The sequence below is a fragment of the Pseudophryne corroboree genome, chromosome 2, assembly GCF_028390025.1.
Source record: "Pseudophryne corroboree isolate aPseCor3 chromosome 2, aPseCor3.hap2, whole genome shotgun sequence".
NCBI classification, from domain to species: Eukaryota; Metazoa; Chordata; class Amphibia; order Anura; family Myobatrachidae; genus Pseudophryne; species Pseudophryne corroboree.
The window spans coordinates 875,350,003-875,372,206 of record NC_086445.1 but is presented as its reverse complement, the minus strand read 5'-3'; the positions used below and the strand labels follow the sequence as shown (position 1 = coordinate 875,372,206).

The following is a 22,204-nucleotide window of genomic DNA, read 5'->3' as shown; positions in this document are numbered from 1 at the left end:
AGTGTGTGGTGTGCTAAGGGAGCAATGGCGCACAGCTGCAGTGCTGTGCACTACCTTAATGAAGACCGGAGTCTTCAGCCGCCGATTTTCAACTTCTCTTCGTTCTTCTGGCTCTGCAAGGGGGACGGCGGCGCGGCTCCGGGCGACCGAGGACTGGGCCTGTGTTCGATCCCTCTGGAGCTAATGGTGTCCAGTAGCCTTAGAAGCCCAAGCTAGCTGCAAGCAGGTAGGTTCGCTTCTCTCCCCTCAGTCCCACGTAGCAGTGAGTCTGTTGCCAGCAGATCTCACTGAAAATAAAAAACCTAACAAATACTTTCTTTTCTAGTAAGCTCAGGAGAGCCCCTAGGGTGCATCCAGCTCTGGCCGGGCACAGATACTAACTGAGGTCTGGAGGAGGGGCATAGAAGGAGGAGCCAGTGCACACCAGATATAGTACCTAATCTTTCTTTGAAGAGTGCCCAGTCTCCTGCGGAGCCCGTCTATACCCCATGGTCCTTACGGAGTACCCAGCATCCACTAGGACGTCAGAGAAATTATATTTTATGATCTTCACTTAAAAATGTTTTGATTTTATTTCTGCAAGATTCATGGGCTAAAATACCATCAAAAATAGCTAGAATAGCTGGTAAGGTCTATAGTGTGTATGCAGGAGTGTCCGTGCTTAGTGATCACTGCAGTTTGTGGCGTTCCCGGTGGTTGGGGAATCATAAACAAGTGGGAAATGCCACACAAAATTTAGCCGTGGTTTTATTACGATTTCTTTTTATAGGTCAGTGCAAACCCAAATCTTGTTATATATAACACACTTATTTTAGCAATTACAGTATGTAGGTGTTTAGTATATCATGATATAATGCAATTTAAGAGCAATATTCAATTAGTGTCGGATCCTCTCCAACAGTGAGGATCCAACACTTCAGTATTCAATACGGGACGCTTTCCGCCCGTTTCCCCCTCTGATTCCGACCATTCATTTCCGTCCTCTCTTATGGGAGAAAATGAATAGTCGATAACGGACCTGTTTCCGACAGCGGCAGGGTCGAAATGACATGGCTGAGCAGAGATTCCGGTCATCCATGTGTTTTTCAACTTATCAGAATTTTCAATAGGGAGGAAAAACGGCACTTCAATTAAATATTGATGCGTCGAAAAGTGCCGATTTTCGACAGAAAGTGCCGCCTTTCCGCCCTGTAGGAAATTCTGACACTAACTAAATAGTTATATATATATATGAGTTCTGTCCATAAACCAGAGAACCCAACAGGAACCAAGCTCAGGATAGACCAGCACACTATTCAGCCATGAAGAAATCTTTTTATATCAATGAAGTGCAAAATCCAATGCAAACATGCAGCACAAGTATTTTTATCGATAATGGGAGGACACATTTAGCTCACCAGTTTCCAGTGCACCTACCTTGTGGTTCAAGATGTCGTTCATTCTGCGAGTAGCTTCCGATGTGTGGGATTCAGGGAAACTCTTCTTTGGGATAACGCCATATTTTTCTACAGTAAAGCAGAACAATAAAGATAAAGACGCTAGTGAGTGAGAAGATCTCTTGGGTAAAGTCAGTGCTTCACTTTAAAGCTTAGCCCTAATATAAAGGTTCTGCTCTCATTACACAAATTTGTGTAATGAGGGCAGAAAATATATATTAAAGTTAATTTACTGTCTGTACACTGGATATCCATTGAAAGCTTGCATGCACTTAGATTGGTATCTAGCTAAGATATAAGCTATATACAAAATTGTTCAGAATGTATTGTGATAAATGAATATTTGAAATAACAGCAGGCATTTCTTCCACAACAGGAAAAGCTGGCTGGTTCCCTTCTTCTCAACATGTTCCATATGTGATGCTTATGTTGTTCTATAGTTACACTGTTCCAATAGCGTGTGTACTAGTTTAGAGGGATAACTTGCACAGGATTTGTAGCACACTCCACTGCATTTATAGCTACTGCAATAGTTACAACATATAGCCATATGACTGAAATGGTTTTGGGATAGATGCATATACAATACTAATTGAATACATATCTCTATCAGCCTCGTCCCTGCTTTCATGTTACATATGCATACTGTAAGGAAGGACTAAACTTATAGGATTACGTCACCTACGTAACAGTGGTAAGCTGTAGTACAGATATGTCCTCATACTGACCCCTTCGCACAGAGAAAGGCCGTGGGTTGAGCCGGCTTGCACGGCAACTTAACAGGTCAAAATCTCTGTGTGAAAAGGTGATATATACTGGAAAAGGTGATATATACTGTAAGTTAATGTTGTTATGTTATAGTTATAAAGGTCACATTTGAAATCAATTCAAATAATAATAATAATAATAATAATAATAATATGATATTACAACAATTAATATATACTGTAGGGTGTTCCCTGTATTCAAAGAAGAATTACGACACAAAAACGAAATTCAACTAATATGAAAAAGTATTTTTAATCACTCCGTAGGAAACTTCATTTGGGCCTGAATGGATTCACCCACTGGGCCTGAATGGATTCACCCATCACCAGATGTGCCAATGGGAAGTTCCTGCAATCTGCATATTTATAAAGCCATGGTTTATTGTCCCATAAAGGCACACAAAAATGAAAAATGTCTTTCCTGATTTATGCCCAATGAAATGTAATGTATATGCCAGACATAGTTCTACGTTATCCCTCTCTACAGGACATGAGCAAACTCAGAGGTACTGAGGAAGGGGTGAAGCAGGTATTAAATTACCTGTGCCTGGGCTTGTAGGAGGGGCCTGGCTCAGTTGCCAAGGCCTTTGCAGGACTGCTGAGAGGGTCAAATGTACGCTGTGCAGTCACCGGCGTCCCCATGTGCGATGCCACGTACACAATTTTTTCTAACCTGTTTTTGAGGGGGCATGGTCAGATTTCATCATGCTCCCACAATCCCTCAGTACCGAGGTCCGTGGCCGCTCTCAGCAGCCCTGAACAAGTTTTAGGAGTGGTCTCAGCTACTTCTAGTATAGGTGATGATCACACAGCAAGGCAGGTTAATGTGTTACACACAGAGATGCGGTCACATCTTGCGATGGGTACTACTTTGCACATGGTGGTTTATAACTTTTCCATGCTTATTTTGAGCAGTGCACACCTGCATTAGGCCCTGTGACTAACCCCCAGTCTGTGGCTTCCCTGCTTAACTCCTTTCCCACAAAAGTACACTGACCCCGTCACATGCCTCATCTTCATTTACATGCACATCTGGGGACAGGTCATTGTCTTCCACAAGTTCAACACACTTGACTCTTTTGCCTTTCCCAGGACACCTCAAGGTGCAAGCTTAGGCTTTTCCCCCCTGGCTGAAGACGCAATAGCAATTAAGGTTTGCTGGTTGGAATAGAAATGCTGAGGAACACTGTTGAGGAATGCCATGTTTAAGGAATGCTTTCACATCACCAAAATCCTACATATGTGAGGAGACAACAAGATCTGTCCTACTGAATTCCATTACCAACGCCTAGGGAATGGCTGATAACCTACTTTGAATAAACCATAAGCTCGAAAAGGCATGGATTCGCCCTTTTTGAAGTAGACAATCTGACCACCATTGAAACTGTACAGCAACACCTGGATCATGTGGATATACCCCCAACACCAGTGAACCACATCCAGGGTCCATTCCTTGGCATTTCTAGAATCGGGGCATGTGGATAACACAAAAAGCTCCTGCTGAAATTGGAGCAATATGTAACTCGAATTACAAAATGTGCTTTGCAGAAACAATAGCAAAAAAAGAAAAAGTCACCGTAATTTAAGGACAAAGAATACGTATACACCCATAGGTCCTGTTTGCGCAGCCAAAAGAGCTCTGACCTGACCCATCAAGGCATTGACTCCACAAGACCTCTGAAGGTGTCCTGCAGTAGCTGGCTCCAAGACGCTGGCAGCAGATTCTTTAAGTCCTGTAACTTGCGTGGTGGGGCCTACAGGTTTTCTATAATGTCCCACAGTTGCTATATCAGATTGATCTGGGGAATTTTGAGGCCACGCGCCTTTTCGCAGGGTTGCAGGGCAGAGTATGCGTGCAATGAAGGGGTGTACTTGGGCTGCAATAATGTTCAGGTAGGTAGTACTTGTCAAAGTAACATCCATATGAATGCCAGGGCCCAAGGTTTCCCAGCACAACATTGCCCAGAGCATCATACAACCCCGTTGGCTTACATTCTTCCATTAGTGTATCTTGGTGCCTCTTCCCGGCCGTCCAAATGATGTAAAAAAAACTTCCCAGCCATCCAAATGATGTAAAAAAGCAAACAAATTTTTTTTAGGAATTTAATACGTACCGGCAATTCCTTTTCTCGTAGTCCGTAGGGGATACTGGGATGGTCTTCGTACCACGGGGTATAGATGGGGTATAGATGGGGTCCATTGGAACCTGGCACTTTAAAAATTCTTCAGAGTGTGCTGGCTCCTCCCCTTTATACCCCTCCTGCAGACTCAGTCTAGGATAACTGTTCCCGAGGAGACGAACATCTTTGAGAGAAGGAAAACAGACAAGAAAGTGGTGAGAAACGAACCAGCACATAACACAAGAGGATAGCCACGCTAACCACAACTTGAAACTAGGGCCAGCAACAGCAGACCCAACTAAGAACACAAGAACAAAGCTTGCAGGAAAACAAACAAAGCACAGAGGCAAGCGCCCAGTATCCCCTACGGACTACGAGAAAAGAAATTACCGGCAGGGTGAGTAGGCCCGAACAGACCTTGGCAACAGCAAGACCGCCGAAGAGTAAGCCTGTTGGATTGCGAGACGGATCCAGCGAGCAATGGACTGCTTTGACGCAGGACATCCAACCTTGGTAGCCTCGTAGAGGACAAAAAGCGACTCAGATTTTTTGTGACGAGCCGTCCTCTTAACATAAATCTTCAAAGCCCGAACCACATCCAGGGACTTTGGCGTAATCGACGTGTCTGACACCACTGGAACCACTATCAGCTGATTGATGTGAAACGCCGATACCACCTAAGGCAAAAACTGCGGGCGAGTCTTGAGCTCCGCCCTCGCCTCGTGAATAAACAGATAGGGGCTCTTACAGGATAATGCCCCCAATTCCGAGACACGCCGTGCAGAGGCCAATGCCAATAAGACAGTCTTCCAAGTCAATACTTCAGATCCACCTTGTGTAATGGTTCCAACCAATGCGATTGAAGAAAGGTGAGGACCAAACTGAGATCCCACAGAGCCGTGGGAGGCACAAAGGGCGGTTGAATACGAATGACACCCTTCAAAAACGTCTGGACTTCTGGAATCACAGCCAACTGCCTTTGGAAGAAGACAGACAAGGCCGAGACCTGAACTCTAATGGAGCCTAAATGTAGACCCATATCCAAACCTGCCCGCAGGCAGAGTAAGAAGCGTCCAAGATGAAAATCTACAGTAGAATACTGTCGACCCTCACACCAAGAAACATATTTCTTCCAGGCGGTGGAAATGTCTAGATGTTACCACCTTCCTGGCTTGGACCGTAGAAAAGATAACCTTGGCGGGAAGCCCTTTCCTGGCTAAAATCTCCCTTTCAACTTCCATGCCATCAAACGAAGCTACGGTAAGTCTGGACAGACAAACGGCCCTTGCTGAAGAAGATCTTCTTGGAGCGGCAGAGGCCAGGGCTCCTGGAGGGACATGGCCAGGAGGTCCAGATACCAGGCCCTGCGAGGCCAATCCGGGGCAATCAGAATTGCCTGAATGCTATCCTATTTTAGTCTTTTGAGAACTCTGGGAATGAGAGGAATTGGAGGGAACAGATAGACTAACTGGTAAACCCACGTAGCCGTCAGAGCGTCCACCTCTGCAGCCTATGGATCCCTCGCCCTGGAGCAGTAGCAACACAGCTTCTTGTTGAGGCGAGAAGCCATCATGTCGATCAGCGGGCAGCCCCAACGTTGAACCAACAGCTGAAACACCTGCGGGTGAAGGCCCCATTCCCCCGGGTGCAGATCGTGTCTGCTGAGTAAGTCCGCTTCCCAGTTGTCCACTCCCGGAATGAATATGTCTGCATTGCATTCCGCCAAGAGGAGTATCCTGGACACTTCTTGCATTGCGGCCCTGCTTTTTGTTCCTCCCTGTCGGTTTATGTATGCCACCGCCGTGACGTTGTCCGACTGGACCTGTATGGCCTGATTTTGAAGGAGGTAAGAGGCTTGCAGAAGGGCATTGTAAATCGTCCGGAGTTTCAGAATGTTTATCAAAAGAGAAAACTCTTGGGATGACCACCTTCCTTGAAACTGAGCCACTTGGGTCACAGCCCCCCAGCCGCAGAGGCTCGCAACCGTTGTCAACAGAATCCAAGCCTGATTTCCGAACCGTCGGCCCTCCACTAGGTGGGAGATCTACAACCACCATAGAAGGGAGATCCTTGCCTTTGGTGAAAGGGATATCCTCTGGTGCATGTGGAGATGTGACCCTGACCATTTGTCCAGCAGATCCAGCTGGAACGGACGGGCATGGAATCTTCCGTACTGAATAGCCTCATAGGAGGCAACCATCTTGTCTAGTAGGTGGATGCAAAGATGCACCAAGATCTTGTGTGGTTTCAGAACGGAGCGGACCAAAGACTGGCTTTGTCCATAGGAAGGAACACTTTCTGAGACACCGTGTCCAGTATCATACCCAGGAACTGAAGTCTCTGCAAAGGTTCCAGGTGTGATTTCTGTAGATTAAGAATCCACCCGTGATTTATGAGAAGTCGCGTAGTCATGTTGATGCTTTCCAACAACCGAGCCCTGGACACAGCTTTTATGAGAAGATCGCCCAAGTACAGGACGATGTTCACCCCCAACACGCATAGTTGCAACATCATCTCCACCATAACCTTCATGAACACCCTCGGTGCCGTGGAGAGACCAAAAGGCAAGGTCCGAAACTGGAAGTGGCTGTCCTGCAGCGCAAATCTGAGGTAAGCCTGATGAGGCGGCCAGATCAGGATATGAAGGTACGCATCCTTGATATCCAGGGATACCAGGAACTCTCCTTCTTCTAGGCCAGAAACCACCGCTCTCAGAGATTCCATTTTGAACATGAACACCCATAGGTGCGGGTTCAGAGATTTGAGGTTCAAGATCGTTCGTACCGACCCGTCCGGTTTCGGTACCATGAACAGGCTTGAATAAAGGGGGTCATTCCGAGTTGATCGCTAGCTGTAGTTGTTCGCAGCGATCAGGCTAAAAAAAAAAAAAATCGGCGCATGCGTATGCTCCGCAATGCGCACGTGCGACGTACGGGTACAAAGCCCATTGTGGTTGTGCACAGGTTCTAGCAAAGTTTTCAGTCGCACTGACGGCCGCAAGAAGATTGACAGGAAGGGGGCGGTTCTGGGTGTCAACTGACCGTTTTCAGGGAGTGTTTGCAAAAACGCAGGCGTGTCTGAAAAAACGCAGGCGTGGCTGGGCGTTCGCTGGGTGGGTGTATGACGTCAAATTCGGACACGAATAGGCTGAAGCGATCACAAGCGCTGAGTAGGTTCAGAGCTACTCAGAAACTGCACAAACTGTTTTTGCAGGGCTCGGCTGCACATGCGTTCGCACTTCTGCTATGCTAAAATACACTCCCCAGTGGGCGGTGGCATAGCGTTTGCACGGCTGCTAAAACTAGCCAGCGAGCGATCAACTCGGAATGAGGGCCAAAATCCCTTGTTTCGAAGTAAAAGAGGTACTGGGACAATAACCTGCGTTAATAGCAGTCTTTGTATGGTGTCTTGCAAGGTAACTCTTGTCACAGGTGAAACTGATAAGCTGACTTGAAGAATCTGTGAGGAGGGAGTGTCTGAAACTCCAACCGGTATCCTTGTGAGATTAGGTTTCTCACCCAAGGATCCTGGCAAGACTCAGCCCAAACCTGTTTGAAATATTGAACTCGAGCACCCCACCTGAAAGTCCCCCTGCTGCCGCTGGGGCCAACTGTCACACGGAGGGCTTCATTGAGGAAGCACCTGAATTCTGCTCCAGTGATCCAGCGGCCACTGGTCTGCGAGGTTTACCTTGATTTCCTCTAGCTGCATTGGAGGAACCCCTGGCCCTGCCTCTGAATCTGGCCACACGAAAGGACTATAGAGAGGGGCCGGGGTAAGCACGTCTAGCCGGAGGAGCCGCAGACGGCAGATAGGTGGACTTACCAGCCGTTGCTTGTGAAATCCACTTGTTTAGTTCTTCACCAAAAAGAGCCTCCCCCGTGAAGGGAAGATTCTCAATGCCTCTTTTGGACTTAGCATTCGCTGTCCACTGTTACAGTTATAGCGTCCTGCGAGCCGACACAGCCATAGCCGTGGCGCGTGAATTGATTAGGTCAATCTCCTTGATTGCCTCACTCATGAAGTTAGCTGAATCCTGAATATGTTGCAGGAGTGTCAGAAGCTCAGCCTGAGGCATAGTACCAGACCATTTAACAATGGCCCTTGATATCCAACCACAAGCAATGGTGGGTCTTTGTGCGACTCCCACTGCAGTGTAAATGGATTTGAGTGTAGTCTCAATCTTACGATCAGCAGGATCTTTTAAGGAGATAGCACCAGGTACAGGCAGTACAATCTTATGTGACAGCCTGGACACTGAGGTAATCCACAGCTGGAGGATTCTCCCACACTGTCACGAACCGGTCTCTTACCTCTGCGGGTTCTGGGGTTCATCCGTTGCCAGTGCGGTTGCTCGCGGTGCTGTGCGCCCGTGTGGGGACACGGCGTGATCAATGGCACAGGTAAAGCAGAGTCTGGGAACTGTGAGTGCGGGGACCAAATGGCCTAAGGCACTGCGGTGTGTCTGCTGTATAGGAGGTGGCCATGTTGGAGACCAAATAGCTAATACAGAGCACTTGTGAAAACACCTGTGGGCAGGTGTAAGCCAATCCCGTGCTTGTGCTGCCTTTAAGTAGGCTGGGATTATGTTACTCTGGGCCAGTGCTTTGTTGTATCAAAGCTGTGCTCTAGCTCTGAGCTCTCTCCGTGCATTCCTGTGTGATTCCCGTGGTCCAGATATCGCCTCCGTTCCCAGAGGTCCGGCTGCAGCCTTCACTGCTGAAAGATCCACCGGCTCTCTGCTGTGCTGTCAGTTAATTGCACTCCTATTGGAAATAGTTGGATTCCCAGTGTCCTGCATGAGGTTACCTTGTCAGTCTGCCTATCATTCAAAGTCTGGAGGATTCTGTTTCTCTCAGCTGTTCGTTTGTTCAACTCTGCATTTAAGCCATTCATCACCTTGTCTTCTACTACAGTTTCACAGTGATCTCCGGAACCCGCAAGTAACCCAATTCAGTACTTTTATTTGCTATGTTGTCATTACAAGGAAAATTCATCACAGTCTCTCAGTTAACTCTCAAAGCTCCATTGCCAATTCTTACAGTTATCTCTTCATGTCTGCATTATCCAGTTAATAACATTCTGCAGTTCAGCATCAAAGCTTGTTTATATTTGCTATGTTGTCATAACAAGGATAATTCTTCAGTCTCTCAGTTAACTCTCAAAACTCCATTGCAAATCCTTACAGTTATCTCTTCATGTCTGCATTATCCAGTTAATAACATTCTGCAGTTCAGCATCAAAGCTTGTTTATATTTGCTATGTTGTCATAACAAGGATAATTCTTCACAGTCTCTCAGTTAACTCTCAAAACTCCATTGCAAATCCTTACAGTTATCTCTTCATGTCTGCATTATCCAGTTAATCATATTCTGCAGTTCAGCATCAAAGCTCGTTTATATTTGGACAATCCAACATTTATTCATCAGCTTGTTTTGCATATGTTTCCATGAACATTTATTTTATGTATTTTTGAGTTTTCTCTTGCATATTATTCCTGCAATACTTCAGTATAATATGATGATTAACAACTTATCAGTTAACTCTTTACTGAATTGTTATTTTGAATAAATATATGAATCGGAACTTTCTTCGTCCTCCCTGCTTTCTTCATAGCCCAGCACCTACACCTGTGGTTGGTCCCGGGTTAACGGATTCACAAAAACACCCGGACCTGACACACACCTTCCTATCCTCAGGGGGGAAAGGGAAGGAGGTTAGCAACCGCTTAGGGGTTTGAAAATTCTTGTCAGGATTAAACCACGTCTCTTATAAAAAGTGTGCTTAATTCCTTAGAAACAGGAAAGGTGGCAGTAGACTTTTGTTTTACATTAAAAAATTACTCCTCATCGGGTTCTGCCTCTTTATCAGGGATATTCAGGACCTCCTTAATAGAATAGATAAGTGCTTCCACAGCCTGAGACAGAGTACTGTCTCCTTTATCAACCTTGACTTCCCCTGCATCTCATTATCAGAGTCAAACTGGAGCACATGGGGCAGCGTACGTTTCGGGAAGCCAGCAGAGGGGGTTAAAAGGCAGGTCTGAAATCAGAAGTATGAACCAGAAAATCATGCATAGATTTTTTAAACACTTGTCTTTTCTGCCTGGCAGTAGCCAGTTCATATGATATGTTAGACATCATCCCTTTAATTGAATCCAACCATTCTGGTTTCTGTGTGCTGCTTCCCTGTGAAGGGAGACTGCACTGAGTACACAACAGAGACCCCCCTGGAGTGGGGGAAAACTTTGTGCTAGAGGACTGACATATAACTTTCTTGCCAGACATGTTTATACAGCAGAATACACACACAGGAGCAGTGAAATAACACAGTAACCCAGTTTACAGCCTGGATGGAGCAAGACAGAGAGGGAGAAAACCAGCACACTCCTGCCTCAATCAGCTAAAGCAAAGCTTTTCCGGGCAGAAACTAGAACCTTAGATAAGGTAACTAGTTTTAACAGACAATGTATTGCTCCCCCCTTTCTACAAAACCCCCTGGTATCAGTGCAAGGTGCTTTAGAGGGTCCTTGGAGGAGCAGCGCTTCCCTGCATGCAGCCTGTAGTGTGATGCAGCAGGAAATGGCGCCTCTGAGACGCTGGTCCCGCTCTCCGGGAAGCCCCGGCCCCTTAATGGCGCGCGGCCCCTGTACTTTATTATAATGGCAAGTCTCTCCAATTTACAGAAAACGGGCTTAAAACCCCTTTGCTGTGTCAGCGCCAGTGTGGGTATATGCAGCGGGCACCGCAGCGCCAAGTGCCCACCGTGCCCTTACGCCGCCATGTGAACCGGGGACCCGCTAACCGGGACCCCGATTCCTGTACTCACCATACCAGTGTCTTCAGCTCTTTTAGGGGTGGTGGCGGCATGCTGTTGGAGTGCGCGCACACCCTGGGGGCGAGCAGAACAACACCTCAGGAGCTATGTCCTGTCAGTGTGGATCCAGACCATTAACCCTTCAAAGGATTGGTCCGCTCCCCCCCCCCTCCCAAGTCCCATGACGCAGGCAGACTGGTGCGAGCCAGTGCAGCCTGAAAATAAACTAAAATAAAGTTTTTGAAGAAAACACTCTGGAGCTCCAGAGAATGCACCGGCTCCTTGGGCACATTTTTCTAAACTGAGTCTGCAGGAGGGGAATAAAGGGGAGGAGCCAGCACTTAGTACACCATGGTACTAAGACCATCCCAGTATCCCCTAGGACATTAGAGAAAATAGGATTTTGGTACTTACCAGGTAAATCCTTTTCTTTGAATCCATAGGGGGCACTGGAGTACTCTTGGGATATGGACGGCTTCCGTAGGAAACAGGGCACTGAATATTTAAATTTAGAACACTCCACCCCTCCATATTCCCGAGTACCTCAGTGTTTTTTACTGAGCCGAACAGGAACTATAGAGAGGTTGACAATGGAGTATTACATATAACATAACGGACAACAACGAAGTTGACACATAACGTTACTGACAACGAAACAGTTGACACCATAACCAGCACTTGATAATTTGAACCAGTCGGTGAGAGTGTGTTACCATAAGATCCTCTGAACTTACCACAAACCAGGTAAAACTGCTCTGGGTGGGCGTCCAGTGCCCCCTATGGATTCAAAGAAAAGGATTTACCTGGTAAGTACCAAAATCCTATTTTCTTTTTCATCCACTAGGGGTCACTGGAGTACTCTTGGGACGTACCAAAGCTTCCCCCGTGGGCGGGAGAGCTGTTTGGCACCTGTAACACTAGGCGGCCAAAGCTAGATGCTGATGCCGCAAACGTATCAAACTTGTAAAAGCGCACAAACGTGTGCACTGAAGACCATGTAGCCGCACGGCAAAGCTGCGTCGTAGAAGCTCCACGACCAGCTGTCCATGAAGTTCCCACAGAACGTGTGGAATGAGCTGTTACTGATGTAGGCGGCTGTAACCTAGCATTAAGGTAAGCCTGACGTATAGTAAGTTTTATCCATCTGGATAAGCTCTGCTTAGAAGCTGGCCAACCCATCTTGGCAGCATCATAGAGAACAAACAACGTATCCGTCTTACGAACTGTAGACGTTCGGGATACATAAACGCGTAATGCGCGTACCACATCCAGAGTTCCAGAATGTGCTGTTAACACAGGAACTACTATTGGTTGATTGATGTGAAAAGATGACACTACCTTTGGTAAGAAAGCGGGATTCGTCCGAAGTTCCGCTCTGTCATCATGAAACACCAAATACGGTGGCTTGCATGACAAGGCACCCAAATCTGAAACACGCCTTGCCGAAGCTAAGGCTAGAAGAAAAATTGTTTTCCAAGTGAGAAACTTTATATCCACTTGCTGTAAGGGTTCAAAAAAATGAAGACTGTAAGAAATCTAAAACCAGATTCAAGTCCCATGGCGCTGTAGGTGGAATGAATTGAGGCTGTACTCTGAGGACACCTTGTAGAAAAGTGTGTACCGACGGCAATAGAGCCAATCGTCTTTGAAAATAAATTGACAACGCAGATACCTGCACCTTTAGTGTAGATAAACGCAGTCCTCCATCTAACCCCGTCTGTAGAAATAACAAAAGACGGGATAACTTGAAAGATGATGTCGGAAACTTCCGAGCTTCACACCAACCTATATAGGCACGCCAAATTCTGTAATGATGAGCTGCCGTAACCGGCTTCCTAGCTCGCAACATGGTTGGTATCACCGATACTGGAATGCCCTCTCTTCTTAAGAGGGCGGTCTCAACAGCCACCCCGTCAAACGCAGCCGCGCTAAATCGGGGTAAAGGAACGGACCCTGTTGTAACAGGTCTGGACGTAGTGGGAGCGGCCAAGGATCGTCTGCGAGTAGTCCGCGGAGATCCGAGAACCAAGCTCTCCGAGGCCAATGAGGCGCCACTAGTATGACTGTGACAGACTCTCTTTTGATCCGTTTTAGAACCAGAGGGAGCAGCGGAAACGGTGGAAACAGATACACGAGGCTGTACAACCACGCGACGGTGAGAGCATCCACCGCCACTGCCTTTGGATCTCTCGTTCTGGACACATACTGGAGCGTTTGGTGATTGTGGCGAGACACCATCAGGTCCACCTGAGGGTAACCCCACCGCTGAACCAACATGTGAAACACTTTTGGATTTAATGCCCATTCTCCTGGATGAAAATCCCGACGGCTGAGATAATCCGCCTCCCAGTTGTCCACTCCCGGAATGAACACTGCCGACAATATCACCTGGTGGTATTCCGCCCAATTTAGGATTCAAGCTACTTCCTGCATTGCCATGCGGCTTCTCGTTCCTCCTTGTTTGTTGATGTATGCGACTGCCGTCGCATTGTCTGACTGCACCTGGACAGTCTGTGACCAAAGCATGTGCACTGCTTGTCGTAGCGTATTGTAAATTGCGCGGAGTTCCAGGACATTTATAGACAGCAATCTTTCGTGATCCGCCCAGAGACCCTGGAGCTGACAATTTTGAACTACAGCTCCCCAACCTCTGAGACTTGCGTCCGTCGTTAGAATTATCCAATTCCAGCCGCCGAACAGTTTCCCTGCGGTTAAATTGTGTTCCTTGAGCCACCAGAGCAGAGACACCCTTGCCCTTGGCGACAACCTCACCCTGTGGTGAATCTGCAGATGCGAGCCCGACCACTGTGCGAGCACATCCAGTTGAAATGGACGCGAGTGAAATCTTCCGAACTGAAGCGCTTCGAAAGCCGCCACCATTGTTCCTAAGAGGCGAATGCACAAATGTACCGAGACTGTGCGTGGCTTGAGCACTAATTGTACCAGATGGCGAATAATCTGTACTTTCTGTTGTGGTAGGTAAATTCTTTGATTGACCGTATCGAAAATCATACCTAGGAATTGAAGGCGTTGAGACGGAATTAGATGTGATTTCTTGAAGTTGACAATCCAACCATGGTGAACCAGTACATTGTACGTTAGCAGCGCATGTTGGAGAAGTATCTGTTGAGACGGGGCTTTGATGAGCAGATCGTCCAAATACGGAACTATTGTCACTCCCAGGGATCTGAGATGAGCTATCATCACAGACATCACTTTGGTGAATACCCGAGGCGCTGACGATAGGCCAAACGGTAGAGCCTGAAACTGGTAATGGTTCTGGCGTATTGCAAACCGCAAGAACCTCTGATGAGGCTGCCAAATCGGAATGTGTAAGTACGCATCCTTGAGATCTAGCGCAATCATGAACTCCTTTGGCTCTAAACTTGCAATCACTGAGCGCAGAGATTCCATCTTGAATCTGTAGTAAGTTACGTACCAATTGGGACTTCCGGTTCCGGCATGGGAGAGTGAACAGCTTCTCCCTGCAGCTCCGCTCTCCACGCTGCTATACCCAGCCTTAACCCTGTCGGCCGCAGCTAGACACCGCTCCCGGTCCCCTAACAGATCGGGTATAGCTATGGACAAGTTCATGAGCCCACCACCGCCCGCAAAGCAACCTCCGGTAATGCAGCAGCAGCGCCAGGAGAAGCGTCGTGGCGACCATAACATGGCGCCTGACACAGACAAGGGTCCGGGGACGCCAGCGGCGAAGAAAGTTATCTCAGCCGCGGAAGGGATCAAAAGTATGCCGGAAGGTAATATCACAGCTTCCCTCACATATGATGAACTTACCAAGGCTATGCAAGCCACTATGGCGCCGTTATTACAGAAGGCGGTTGCAGACATAACTACACAGATTTCCCGCTTGTCTGACCGCATATCAGGGGCAGAGGCACACATAAGCCAGAACATGGATGATATCCACACGCTACAAAAGTCAGTCAAAGACTTGCTATTAGATAACAAACGCATGGCTGATAAGCTTGACAATATTGAAAACAGGTCACGACGTAACAACCTGCGTATCACCGGGCTCCCTGAATCTATCAAAGGGGCGCAGTTAGAATTTTTTGTTCGTCATACACTACCTGAATTACTACATGTAAAATCTGAATGCTCAGATATAGTGATTGAAAGAGTACACAGGATGGGAGAAGTTAAACCTGCTTCAGCACATAAACCGAGGGTTGTCATTTTTAAAACACTGAATTACTTGCATAAACAGGTGCTTTGGTCTGCTTCTAGAAAACACAACCCCCTCGTTTGGGAATCCCATACCCTGAGACTGTTCCAGGATTTCTCTGTAGAGCTTTCCAGAGTGAGACGATCCTTCTCAACGGTCTGTACTACGCTGATACAAACAAACCGCAAGTTTCATATGTTATACCCAGCCAAGCTTAGAATTTTCACAACGTCAGGCTTTGCTGATTTTTCTAACGCAGCAGATGCTGCAGCTTATCTCAAGGAAGAGTCGGATGAAATAGGAACTGATCCCACGGTAGAACCTGATGATATGGCTGTGTGAACCACTTGCTAATCTGTTACCGGGAATTTGACTTTGAATCCTTGAAAAGAGACATACCCCGTACACTCAATCTTAGACATGATGAGTGTGCAATCTTGTCAGATATCACAAGTTTTGTACCCATATATACACTTATATAACATAATAATGTTATAATGAGAAGATAACCCACGCTTAGTGGATCTATTTACCTGAGTTTGGAAAATTATATGTTTGAGCAGCTCGGAGAGCGGAGCTCTGCCGTTCTTGATTGTTTTGAAATTTAATTATTGAAAGACCCCTCCCTGATATCTAGAATCGTACCGGTTTGGGTACCAGGGATTTTTCTGGAGGTCACTTAGTTTTTTTTGTAGGAATGGTTTTGTTCCTTATGTCTTGCGTCTCCCCTTTCCCCTGTGTTTTTTCCCTCCTCTCTCTATACTTTTCTCTCTCTGACTTTCCTTTGCAATTATCATTCAAATACCACTTTAATGTCTCTTAATATAGGCTCTCTTAATATTAGAGGGATTCATACACCTGCTAAGCGCCGAAAACTCTTTACCTATCTTAACAAACGCAATGTTGATCTTATATGTTTACAGGAAACTCATTTGATGCCAGATGAAGTGAAAAAGCTACAAATTATGGGTTGGTCTGTCTTAGGTTCAGCGTCCTTTAATACTAAGTCATGTGGGGTAGCAGTCTTAGCAAAAAAAGCTTTAAACTTGCAGGTTACGTCAACCTTTTCTGACCCGCTTGGTAGATACCAGACTATATCCCTTTCCCATACAGGTACCTCCTTCTCTATTTGTAATGTGTATGCTCCTACTCAATATAAAAAATCCTTTTTTGTGGAACTCCTTACACATTTACATAAATATGACACCTCCTCCCTGATAGTATGTGGAGATCTAAACTTAATATCTTCTCAATATCTAGACAGATCCCCTCCCTCCAAACGGCAGACTCCTCTCCCTAGATTGGGTGTCCCATACCTTAGCAAAGATCTTAACTTAATAGATTCCTGGAGGACACTCAATCCAACGGAGAGAGAATTTACTTGCTTATCACTAACTCACAATACTTGGTCCAGAATAGACTATATATTACTTGCTGAATCCCTGTTTCCTTCACTTGCCTCGGTGGAGATAGAACCCCCCCTTTTATCAGATCACTCATTGATCACTGCGAAACTAGTTCTGACAAAAAGTAAAGCCACCCCTCCGAGTTGGAGATTTCCATCCCACTTGTTTCAATCCCAGGGTCTAAAACAAAAACTTCTGACTGCATGGAATAATTACGCAGAAATAAATGCATCCCATTCCTCTACTAACCCCCCCCTCTTTTGGCAAACCGCCAAGACGGTCCTTCGAGGTGAAGTGATAGCTTTTACCGCAAATACCAAAAAACGCCATAAACAAGAATACTTACAGTTGCAAGAGAAACTATCTAATGCGTTCCAAATGTTTAAGACACACCCCTCACCAGCTCATAAAACTACCTACTTGGAAGCTAAATTAGCCTATAATGAATTTCTCCTAACTTTAGGAGACAAATACCTTTTCAATGTGCATTCAAAATTTTATAAGTTTGGGAATAAAGTGGGAAAGCTCCTAACTAACTTATTACAAGGATCTAGACCGCGCACAGTTGTTCACCCTTTGATACGTCCAGACGGCTCCAAAACTGTCTCTGAAGCACAAATAGTTGAAACTATGAAAGGTTTCTATCAGTCTTTGTACTCAGCCCCGGCGGTGGTTCCAGAGGAGTCCTTAGAAGATCATGACTCTATCCCCACTTTACCTCCCTCCTCCTCCTCAACTTCTATCTCTTCTATTTCTTCTTCTTACTGGAATTCCCTTACTTTACCACAAGTACCAGAGAAATTTATGACGACCCTGACGAACCCCATTACCCCTGAAGAGATCTCTTGGGCTATTGGAAAGTTGAAACTGGCCTCGGCGCCGGGCCCTGATGGATTTTCAAATGAATTTTATAAAATATTATCCCCACAGATAGCCCGGCCGCTGGCGGACACTTTCAACTTTGCAATAGACCAACAGTCTCTTCCTCTTTACTTTTCTGATGCTATTATAAAAGTCATCCCCAAGCCTGGGCGAGACCTTAGCCTCCCTGGTTCATATAGGCCGATCTCTCTGCTAAACGTAGATTATAAAATACTGACAAAAATTTTGGCAGAGAGATTGAAACCTTTATTGCCCCTCTTGATTAACTCAGACCAGACAGGATTTATCACCGGCAGACATTCTGTAGTGAACGTCCGAAGACTTTTAGCAGTCATCCAACAATCTACCTTGACCTCTGATATTTCCTCTTCCAACATGGTGATTACATTAGACGCAGAAAAAGCTTTTGATTTGGTATTGTGGCCCCATCTTTTTCAAACATTATATAATTTTGGCTTTCCCCCTCACTTTATTCAGATAATTCGCACCTTACACTCTTCCCCTAAATCAATGGTATCTTGCAATGGTCTTTTATCTTCCCCTTTCCTACTTCAAAGAGGTACTCGCCAAGGATGTCCGTTATCCCCTCTTCTCTTTGCACTAGCAGTTGAACCTCTAGCTGTCGCAGTACGTAGCTCCCCCCTGATACATGGAATTACTATACACTCTCTTGAACTGAAGATAGCTCTCTTTGCTGATGACACGCTTATTTTCCTTTCTAAACCTACACAATCTTTACCTGCCCTACTTCACCTTCTCGACTCCTTTGGAGCGCTGTCGGGGTTTAAAGTCAACTTAACAAAATCGGAAATTATGCCGCTGGGAGCAGACGCCCTAGACTTTATTGATAAAGCTGACATTCCTTTTAGAGTAGCCTCCTCTCATTTTCCCTACTTAGGGGTACATATTCCTTCGGACTTAACTAAATTATACTCCCTAAATTTTCCCCCCATAATATCTAAAATAACCACTAGACTGGAATCGTGGAAAGACTTACCAGTCTCTTTGCTGGGCAGACTTGCCATAATCCAGTCAATAATCTTTCCGAAGCTTTATTATTGTATGCAAATGATCCCGTTGGCATTGCATAAATCAGATATTGCTAAAATGGAAAATTTGTTTCTAAAGTTTATATGGCAAGGTAAAAGGCCTAGAATAGCAAAAATTAAACTTGTCACTCCCCGGGCAGGTGGAGGAATGGGATGCCCAGATCTAAATAACTATTCCTTAGCTACCTTTTTTAGATATATCAACGATTGGATTCTAAACAATTCTACCTATACAGATTCTACTTTGGACCAAGCTATTTTTTACCCATACTCCCCAGGAGCTTTGATTCAAACTAAACTGTCAAAGATTCCTACCCACATAAAAATGCACATTTTGTTTAGGGATACATATGCTGCTTGGGTTTCTTTAAACAAAATTTGTCATAGGAATCCTGGCATCTCTTGTTTTCTCCCCTTGTGGGGTAACCCCTCTTTTTCCCCATCTTTGAATAATTCGCTTTTTTATTACTGGAAATCTAAAGGTCTAGATACTTCACATAAGGTTTTTGATCCCGGAGGAAATATATATTCATTTACAGAGCTTGCTAAACGCTTTGAACTGCCCCACACCCACAGATTTATGTATTTTCAAATCAGACATTACTTAAACAGTATTAAAATAGTCAGGACTAATACTTACCCCACTCCAATTCTTCCCTCACAACTTATCAATATCGATATCCTATTAGAATTTCTGCTACATAAACCCTACAAGGTTAAATACTTGTATACAATTCTCTTGAAGGCCTGTTATAATACTCACCCTCAATGGGAGGTTTTGGTACAAAAATGGGCATCGGATATCCCATCTGTTACTCAAATTGGTGATGTATTGGCTCTACACACTCTTTCTCTGAAAACGTTACAGTCCAGCTACCTCCAAGAGGTGTACATTCGAACCCTTCATAGGGCTTATATAACACCAAGCCAAAGACGGCATATGGTCCTAGAGGAACAAGGATATTGTTTGAAATGTAGAACCATGATAGCGGATTACTCCCACTGCATGTGGAATTGCTATAAATTAAAACGCTTCTGGTCTAAGTTAATGGTTTATGTCAATTCACTTTTTCACACCAAGTTAACCTTTGAACCGCTTGCATGTATGGGGCTTAACTTTTCTGTTTGGATTGCACAAAAACTGGAGAAACCTGTTTTTCCTTTACTTATTACTATTATAACAGTGGCAAGAAAATGTATTTTGGCCCACTGGACAAAAAAAACGGCTCCCCAGTTAAATACAGTGAAACAGAAGCTACTCCAAATTCTGTATTTTGAACGCAAGTATGCCAGATTAGAAGCACTAACAGGTGCTCATAAATTCTATCAGAAATGGATGCCTTTTATCACTACCCTAGAATCTCACATACAAAATCATATTATGACTGTTTTTGAACAAGTGTATTCTACTTCTCCCAATACTGTATGATCCTTCATGGTTTCAGTATGTATAGAATGTCAGAGTGTTGTCTCTCTTTTTCTTCTTCTCCTCTCTTTCTATCCCTTCTACCCTTATCTCACAACCCCGAAATGTCTGTCTTGTAACTAGTTTAGTCTTTCTTTATTTTAAAAAATAAGAAAAGAAAACAAAGTATGTCATTTTCTTCTATAATTTGTAGGTGGTGTTGCTGATGCATGTTTAACCATAACACTTTTTAAGCCTAATTCTGATTTAATATCATTTTGATTAGGTATAATTGGTCCGACCTAGTCCAATTTCCTATATTGAACTATACTGAATACAAGACCACTACTGCTTGACTATCTGAGAATGAGCATTGCTTAGAATGATTTGTTAATGTCAAATGCACTTGGTTGTATCACCTACACTATGAACCTCTAACCACTCTTTTTGTTTTGTTATTTCTTGAAAATCTTTAATAAAGAAATTTAAAAAAAAAAAAAAAAAGTTACGTACCAATTGAGACCCTTTAAGTTCAATATTGGCCTGACTGAGCCATCCGGCTTCGGTACCACAAACAGACTGGAATAATAACCCTGACCATGTTGGTGTACAGGGACCGGAATCAAAACTGCTGAATCCAGTAGGGACTGAATGGCAATTTGCAGAACCGCCCTCTTGTCGTCCAACAGAGGCAATCTTGTCTTGAAAAACCGCAGTGGCGGAAGACAGTCGAACTCTATTTTGTAACCTTTTAACACTAAATTGCGGATCCACCCATCCGCGGATGTCTGGAACCACGCCAAATGGAACGTCTGAAGGCGTGCTCCCACAATCGGAGAACCGAGATGGGCTGGTAGCCCATCATGCCACTGGCTTGTCGGTAACCTTAGCGTCCTGACGACTTGTGTTGGTTTGTTGGAAACCACGTCCACGACCACGTCTACCAGGCGTGGCTGTTCCTCTGCCACGTCCGCGAAAGGACTGCGGTCTAAAGGATTTGAACGAAGGTCCAGAGTACCTCCTTCTTGGTACCGGTGGAGGCAATGGTAAGAAAACCGACTTTCCACCCGTAGCCTCAGAAATCCATGTGTCCAATTCAGGACCAAACAACTTCTTGCCATCGTAAGGTAACGCCTCTATACCTCGTTTGACCTCTGCCTCCGCTTGCCAAGAACGCAGCCAGAGTGCTCGTCGTGCCATAACTAGCGACGATGAAATACGAGAAGTGAGCTGACAGACGTCAGTAGAAGCTGTACAGAGATACTCCGCAGCCTCACACATTTGATCAGCAAGAAGTATAAGGTGTTCGTCATGGAGGGCAGACTTAAGTTCTGTTATCCATACTATGAGCGCCTTAGTGACCCAGATACCAACCAAGCCAGGTCTCAGCAGCACTCCTGCTGCTACATACATGGACTTTAGCATAGTTTCTATTTTGCGATCTGAAGGGTCTTTAAGCGTAGTAGCCGCTGGCACTGGTATGGTTAATTTCTTCGTAAGCTTCGACACTGACGAATCAACTATAGGTGGATTCTCCCATGTACATGTCACCGAGTCTGGAAACGGGTAACTAGACTTAAATCTGCGAGGTATAGAAAACCGTTTATCTGGAATCTGTCGAGTTTCTACTAACATCTTATTAAGAGACTCCGACACAGGAAAACTTATTGGAGTTCTCTGTCGTTTAGTAAATACGACCTGATCATTTGCGAGAGGCTCCTCAGTTTCTGTAAACTTCAGAGACTGACGCACCGCTCTGATGAGATTATCAATTCCTGAGCTGTTAAAATCCTCACTATCTGACTCCACTTCGCCCTCCTCACCCTCATCTTGTGCCGTGAGGTCTGGCATGGAATCGTCAGAATGCAACATAGCAGAAACTGGTAAATCATAACACATATGAAATTTATCCCGTCTACCCAAAATGGATTTGGACCTTTCGCAAGGCTGAGACCCCACTGGTAGTTCTGGCGGTCTCACTCTAGACTCAGATCTTGCCGTTTCCCGCTCCTGTCGAGCGGCGGTCAATTCTGATTGCAACCCAGCCAGTACATTGGCTAGCATTTCCCATGGAGGGTCCGGGGAGGAAATTGTCTTTAAAACCGGAGCAGAATGTTTATTCGGAACCGAATCCACA

At 45.3% G+C, this 22,204-nt stretch overlaps 1 protein-coding gene across 2 annotated transcripts in view; it reads right to left on the bottom strand.

The window, feature by feature from the left end:
* The window catches only part of BLMH (bleomycin hydrolase), a 194,887-nt gene that overhangs the window by 131,847 nt on the left and 40,836 nt on the right, over window positions 1–22,204 (bottom strand). For both annotated transcript variants that reach the window (XM_063955955.1, XM_063955954.1), the window contains exon 5: window positions 1,417–1,505. In XM_063955955.1, the coding sequence (XP_063812025.1) occupies window positions 1,417–1,505 (89 nt within the window). The remainder of the gene's footprint in view (window positions 1–1,416; window positions 1,506–22,204) is intronic.